At 38.4% G+C, this 7,679-nt stretch overlaps 1 protein-coding gene across 1 annotated transcript; it reads left to right on the top strand.

Moving 5' to 3' along the window:
• Positions 1-311: 311 nt before the first annotated feature.
• Positions 312-1,131, top strand: LOC140926044 (collagen triple helix repeat-containing protein 1-like). Its single transcript, XM_073375850.1, has 2 exons — positions 312-646; positions 778-1,131. Exons 1-2 carry the CDS (start codon positions 338-340, stop codon positions 1,129-1,131), a joined length of 663 nt encoding a protein of 220 aa, XP_073231951.1. The 5' UTR covers positions 312-337.
• The last annotated feature ends 6,548 nt before the right edge of the window (positions 1,132-7,679 follow it).

The following is a 7,679-nucleotide window of genomic DNA, read 5'->3' as shown; positions in this document are numbered from 1 at the left end:
CTTTCTTTTTATGGACTGACTCGTAATAAAGAGCGCAATACATTCGTCTGATATTTTTTGAGTTTTTTTTTTCGAAAGATTAGCGAGGGGAAAGAAGGTTGCTGTATTTAAGATTACTGTTTTGAGTTAAGAGTGGACATGCATAGAGGAACACCGGCATTTTTATTCGCGTGAATGGTTTTAATTTTAACATCGGCGATGGGAATTAGTATTTTGAGAAGGCAAACGTAAAGATTACGGTGAGAGATAATGACAGAGATACAATTACAATTTTATGACTGTTTGTTTCTTGATACTCTAGCAACCTCCCCCATTCTGGTACAGTGGGATTCCCGGCATGCATGGCAAGCCCGGTTCTCCAGGGTTACCAGGCCGTGACGGACGTGATGGTCGTGAAGGAGCCAGAGGTGACCAAGGAAGCCCGGGAAAGATTGGGCCCCAGGGACCTCCTGGAGTAATGGGTCCTGCTGGTGTAAATGGAAAAGATGGTGCTAAAGGAGAGCCTGGTGTACAGGGCCCACCTGGTCCAAAAGGAGAGCTCGGACAAAGTGGACATCCTGGGAACCCAGGTCTGATGCCTTTTAAGAACTGGAAAGAGTGTGCTTGGAAGGACATTAACAGTGGTCAACAAAACGGTTTAATAAAGGTAAATTGTCTTATCTTGCCGTTCCCCCGAAGTCCTTCGATTTCACGTATTTTTTAGCATGTTATTGAATCCAAGCTACTTTGCCTCTTTCTTTTTGCTGATTAGTTTTTTGTTTTCACTATTCCACGTAGGACTGTTTGTTCACCAAAAACTTCTCTGACACCGCTCTTCATGTGGCCTGGACAGGTGCCCTTAGAAACTACAGGTGTACAAGCTGTTGCAAACGCTGGTACTTCACTTTCAACGGCGCAGAGTGTTCAGCTCCTCTACCTATTGACGGTGTTGTGTACATGTGGCAAGGCAACACTCAAGATCTTCACCGTGTTCGCCATATCGAGGGCCACTGCAACAAAATTCACAAAGGAAGGGTGCGCGTGGGTTTCTGGGTTGGTAATTGTCCAGCGGGATCACCTGGTAACGCCTACACTGGTTGGCGCTCTGTGTCCAGAATCTTCATTGAAGAAGTTCCTAAGGCTCAGCCCTAGATGCCGAGAAGACAAAACATCCATTCCGGCAAAAAAAAAACACAATAACCACAGTTGCTAGGAGGTAGATAATTTATAATGGTAATGAGAAGATCATATTAAAGTTGCAGGATGCTTTTCAAAGTGCGTGTTTGAATTTGTTTTTGTCCTCTCTAATTAGAAGCCTTTTGCTTTTTAATGGCCCTTTGCATTCTCAATCCTTCAAATTAACACTTTTTGAATTCTCTTTAGAATAAGTGAAGGAGGTCATACATGTATGAAGTAAACCGGATATTTTGATTTATAAAAAAATATCATTAAAGAACGGAATATTGTCTAGAATGAATGTTGATGTGAGAAGTGTAAAGAAAAGTTATCCATTCATAATTTTAATTTTTCTTTTTTGCTGTTGCATATAAAAAAGTAAAAAATGGATAATCCTCATCATACCAGTTTTGAATAAGACCCTTAAAACTGACGTCCTCAGTTGACACGTCGGAAATCATTTTTCTAAGACTGAAAAAGGACTATTAGAGCTACTTACGTAATGTTCATTCTTGCATTCCAAGTAATTTTGATAGCGACAGTATGACCTAAGTATTTCAGGGGCCCAATTTCTCGAAAGTCTCGGAAACTTTGGTGGCCGAAAGACAAATATTGAAATAACCTAAAAAATAAAAGCGCAGGTCCTAGTAAACAAGTACAACCCAGTCCATTTTGTTTTGTGAATGTTGAAACGTCGATCTTCAAGTTAAATAAAACATGCAGCTTTTAGCGCTCAGGGTTCATATATCGAGACTATCTTTCATTTCATTATAAAGCTTGCAAAAAATGTGCACTATAGTTTACGTGCACCAGCTCCAAAGCCAACAATATGTTACATACATCAGAGCAGTTTATAAAGATGCCATTTTACTCTCAACGGCGTTAATTCTTAAATCATGACTTGAGACAATCGTGTTTAGGACTATTGCACACACCCAGCATTCCACGGTTACGGCTTGCGCTTGGTGTACCACAATTAACACTTCATACACCATGGATACAGCACTAAATCGCCAATTTTCATAACACGAAACAAACGGAGAGTATTGCCGCTAGAGTAGTAGTATCAAAGGAATAGTACAGTGATAGTAAAGTGTGGTGGAACAGTGGAACAATAGTAGAGTGTCATAATGATAGAAAAGGGTGGTGGAACAGTGGAACAATAGTAGAGTGTCACAGTTATGGTAAAGGGTGGTGGAACAGTGGACAATAAATGAGGGCCTCCCAGGGGAGGGGGGGGGGTACATGTTCCCTTGTTCCCTAGAAAAAATTGGAGTTTTTCCCTTGTTCCCCAAAAATAAATTAAGATGTTCCCTGAAATTCACTTTCATCAAGTTCCCCTGTTCCCAGAAATGCTGTTGCATGTTCCCTTGATCCCCAGAAATATTAATTAATGTTCCCCAGAATTTCAATCATATTTCAGTTTTCGATGGTCAGTATTTTCGTAAGTTTTACCTCGTTAGTCATAGTAGAGATAATCCTCAGCAAAACGCCTCTTTCACTTCAAGTTCAAATAATTTAACTGAAAAATCAAATAACCATCCCTTTATCTCTGTATCAAGTTTGACATATATTACATGGATATTAAACATACTATAGCAACCCAATTATTACAAAAACAATGACCTAGTGTGACTATTAAAGATGGCAGTTTTTAGTTGTTGCTGTTGTTGCTGTATGACAATCACAAGTCATCACATAACCTTACTAAGATGAGGGAGGATTAACAATCACTCCCTTTGTTTCACTGAAGCTCGATTTCACTTGTCTTGTGTACAGGCAGTGAACAAGTGTTGAAGTTTGAGCTCAACTTAGTGTTCACTTCTCTTCAACACTGAAATATAACTGAACTGCACTAACCAGTAATGAATAATTGAAGACATTTTTTTTGGTATCATAATGCTACATTGTGTCTCGATTTTCAGTTCCACAAAAGATTAAAATAAATACTTCTCATTTTAAAAGTGATATTTTCTCATTCATCTTATTGGATGGTTGTCTGAGAAATCAGGTTAACCTGTACAGTAGTATGAATAAAGTCAAGAAAGTCTCACTTGGAGATATTTTTATGTACGCTCATAAGTGTAGCATTGAAAAATCAGAGCATGACTTACCTATCATCTCCCTTTGATGACTAATAATCTGTGGTAAAGCAGCCTCCCACTGTTCTTGCGTGTCAATTTGAAAAATTCGTCCTTTAGGCCACTCAGGTAGTTTTGGCCGAAAGTCTTTTGAAGACAGCTGAATTTTGAACTTAACGATTTTTAGCATTGCACATTTCTCCTTGATGCCAAATCCTTTCTGCAAGCGGCTTAAAACTGTTGTAAAATCTTTATCTGAAACAGTCCTCATACCGAGTTCAAAACACCATCTTTCTGTGGGCTTTTCATTTCCATTGTGATAAATTGCACCGGTAACCGGTACAATTACCGTTGTGTTTGATATATCCGCAGATTGAGCTTGAATTCCTTCTGTTTTCGTTGCCATTTATTAATAAATGGTTAGCGTTTCTAGACATGGAACACCAAAGAGAAAATTACCATAAAAATGGCGGTCCACCCGACGGAGTCTCTCCTAAGGTTCCCACGCGTTCTAAACTCGTCCCCAGTCATCACCAGTTCACTTGTGAAGATTAGTCGCCAGGCTTAGTCGTCGGAAATGCGTGAAATTACAGAAACGTCGGAAATGTCTCATAAACAGTTAATGGAAATCTCTCCAAAAGTTAGAAAATGGTCGAAAGTCAATGTTCCCTTGTTCCCGATTATCCCTCAACAGTTCCCTTGTTCCCTAAAAGTTATTTTGAAATATCCCTTGTTCCCTAAAAGTAAATGGCGATGTTCCCTTGTTCCCTAAAACCCCTGGGAGGCCCTCCTAAGTAGAGTGATAGTAAAGAGTGGTGGAACAGTGGAACAATAGTATAGTGTCATAATGATAGAAAAGGGTGGTGGAACAGTGGAGCAATAGTAGAGTGTCACAGTGATAGTAAAGGGTGGCGGAACAGTGGAACAATAGTATAGTGTCACAATAATAGAAAAGGGTGGTGGAACAGTGGAGCAATAGTATAGTGTCACAATAATAGAAAAGGGTGGCGGAACAGTGGAACAATAGTATAGTGTCACAATAATAGAAAAGGGTGGTGGAACAGTGGAGCAATAGTAGAGTGTCATAGTGATAGTAAAGGGTGGCGGAACAGTGGAACAATAGTATAGTGTCACAATGATAGAAAAAGGTGGTGGAACAGTGGAACAATAGTAGAGTGTACAGTGATAGTAAAGGGTGGTAGAACAGTGGAGCAATAGTAGAGTGTACAGTGATAGTAAAGGGTGGTGGAACAGTGGAACAATACTAGAGTGTCACAATGATAGAAAAGGGTGGTGGAACAGTGGAACAATAGTAAAGTGTCACCGTGATAGTAAAGAGTGGTGGAACAGTGGAACAATAGTAGAGATTCACAGTGATAGTAAAGGGTGGTGGAACAGTGCAACACTGGCACAGTTTCACAGTGTTAGAAAAATGTGGTGGAACACTACTGTGGCACATTGTGTCAGTGATAGTAAAGAGCGGTGGCACGGTGTCACTTTGACGAGGCCTGTTCTCCGCGATTTCTTATTTAGCGAAATTTCAAAACTCAGAGCAACAATTTTAAACTAAACGAATATTTCGTTCGAATCGCTCCAACTTGATCAACGTTAAGTAATTGAAAATTTGAAGAGCATTGTAAACTTTGGCCGGGAGGTTCCATACTACATAGTCTAACTACTATTCTTAGTAATAGTAACAGGACTGAGTGGAGTCCAATTCGGTCTATAATAATACGAGTGATTAACAAAATCCGCGGGAGTCCGATTTGTGTAATCACGACTATGATTCCAGACCGAATTGTACGACACGAAGTTCTGTTACCAATTAATCATAACTTTAACAAAATTTGTGATATATGAGGCTCTTTTTTTAAATCAAAACAGAAGAAATTCCAGTTTCTTCTTGCTAGCAGTGAAAAAAGTAATTGAAGCGCGCGTGTGGTGACGCGTGGTGTCCAATTACCTACGAGTACTCTTGTATCAAATTGTCCTATTAAAGCTGAAATCAGGGAAGTTGATAGCCAATCAGATTTGAAAATTTTGTTATAGTTATGATTAAAAATTGTGTTACGAGAGGATTTACCCTTTTTTGGCCCACATCCTATTGCACTAGGGTTTTCACCTTCTACTACCTTTTTTTTTTTATCATTTTGCTCTCTACACAATAAAGCAAGGTTCGTGCATGAGGTAAGGATGTGTCAAACATGGCTTATAATAATTTCCTTGTCATTTGAAACAATCTGGTTCAACTTTTCAACGCGAAATTAGATTTCATGTAAATTGTTACCAAGTTCAAACGGTTGATTTGGAATGTACAAAACACATAACAGAACTCACTAATTACAAAGATTAGCCTGAGAGAATGTGTGACGAACGAAGCGATCGGCGAAAGAACGAGCGCCGGCGCTTGCGCATACTTTTCACAATATCCCCCTAATGGAAGAGCTTGCTAGCAGGCTACAATGCATAGTTGAATTTGCGCGGTATAAATAAATGTTATTATTTTTATTATGCGCAGCTTGTAATATAACCTTTATTAATATAATGCTGCGCTCAATTAAAAATCACACCGCAACATTAAGCCATCATTGGCTAATACTTGGGCATCGTAAATTATCATTACTATCATACAATATCGTAGTCTACGAGAGGTAAACATTTGACCTTAAAACACTACAAGAATATAAACTCGAATTAAAATGAATCAATTATCGCTATATTTCTCCCGTTTGAAACAAACGGCGCTACTATAGCGTTTGAAAAATGTAAAAACAATATTTGACGATTTCATTGCACCGCGAAAGTATTTTCACAGCGAAAGTATTTTCACAGCGAAAGTCAGAGTGTTATTGGCAGTAAATAAGAACGAAAGCTACGGGATGTGATGATCAACTGAGCTTTTACGGTGAAGTTCAGTAACTATGAGAAGGGAGTGTAACACTCGGAGCGCCGAGTAACACTTGTTCACTTCTAGAAAAGCGTGGAGAATGAACCGTCCAAATAGGGTGATTAAGTAAAGCCTCGAAAGAAAATCTACAGCTCCCGAATTTTAACCACGTCCTAGGATCGACTACCGTATACAGCTGTAAAGGCGAGTGATGAATTATGCTGTGAGGTCAGTGTATATTTAAACCGTAGTTATGGTTATGGTTTAATTTAACTAATATGCAATTCGAAAAAGTTATCACAGATTCACCGTTTCTCATTACAGTCTCCACACAGTAGAGGCAACAAAATTCGTTGTCTCTACTGTGTGGAGACTGGTTTTGTCGTGATGGCTATTGTATTGTATTATTGTATATTTGGCATGTATCATCCGGATACTCGATACACATAATTTTACAATGAACTGAACTTATTACTTTCCTTCTCTTTTATCGGCAACAGTTTTTAATAGTAATTTTTGAAACAGCAAACCATAGTATAATTCAAATCAACTTCGACCGTCTGGAAGGACCGCGCCAGTAAGACTGACTGAAAACAAAAATGAATGAAACGAAAATCAAATTAAAAACTTACAAAACTAAGATGAAACATTAAAATGCTTCTAATTTTTAAAAATATATATGTATGTGTTAACTAAAACGGTTAAGTGATACAGGCGCTTATTACTCATTTTTTTTGTCCCAGTAGTTTTGTTTGTCGCAAACCAAAACCTTTGATCATTTCTCGAACGCGCACTCGAATTTTACCTTTTTCTAACATTGTGACGTGGCGGAAGCAAATTTACGAGCAGAAGTTGTTATAGTAACGAAAATAGATAGTTATAGGATTTACATTGTAGACTGCGAAGTCTTCCATCGCCAATTTTTCCGCGGAAAAATATTTGTTTTGAAGCATTGTATTGTATTAAAAATGCCAGTAAATCTCTTCCCTTTTCTAAATTTCGGTCTCGCGTTTTATTATTACATAGAAACGTTTTCGAGTTTATTCAAGGGTTCTATACTGATAAAGTAAGTCAACAGAGAAGTTCACGATGTAGAAAAAAATGACACTTGTGGCGTCAACTCAGTCAACCATACATGATATCAAATGGGAGACAATAGCTCCACTAAACAAACAAATGAAACGAGAACATGTCCAGCAAACAAGTGTGCTAATCGAACGAGACAGTTCAAGTCGTGAGAGTTGAAAAGGCAAATACAACCTTAAATACTTATACAATTTATTTCATAATTATGATAAAGACAACTGACTTTACGTATAATGCCCTTTTTTAAGCAAACATCACAGAATAAGGTTTATTTGAAGAAAATAATTGTCGGTACCTCCAATAAATGTAGACCGCTTACCGCCAACCTTCACATTCCCGGTACAAAAAGACACCCTGTTCAAGACGCTTATTATGAAAAGTAAAATTGTATATCCTGTTGAGACTCAAGGCTTTGAAAATCATATCCTCTTAAGAGACACATGAGGCCAAATAAGGGAGTACCCCCCTTG

Source organism: Porites lutea, chromosome 2 (assembly GCF_958299795.1).
Source record: "Porites lutea chromosome 2, jaPorLute2.1, whole genome shotgun sequence".
Taxonomy (NCBI): Eukaryota; Metazoa; Cnidaria; class Anthozoa; order Scleractinia; family Poritidae; genus Porites; species Porites lutea.
Note: the sequence above shows the minus strand (reverse complement) of the source record. Positions and strands in the feature narration are given on the sequence as shown.

What these genes read in the sequence shown, in the direction of transcription:
- LOC140926044 (XM_073375850.1), top strand. Translation starts at nt 338, where the DNA reads ATGCATGGCAAGCCCGGTTCTCCAGGGTTACCAGGCCGTGACGGACGT. An exon ending in AACAAAACGGTTTAATAAAG is followed by an intron (nt 647 to 777) that starts GTAAATTGTCTT and finishes TATTCCACGTAG; the next exon opens with GACTGTTTGTTCACCAAAAA.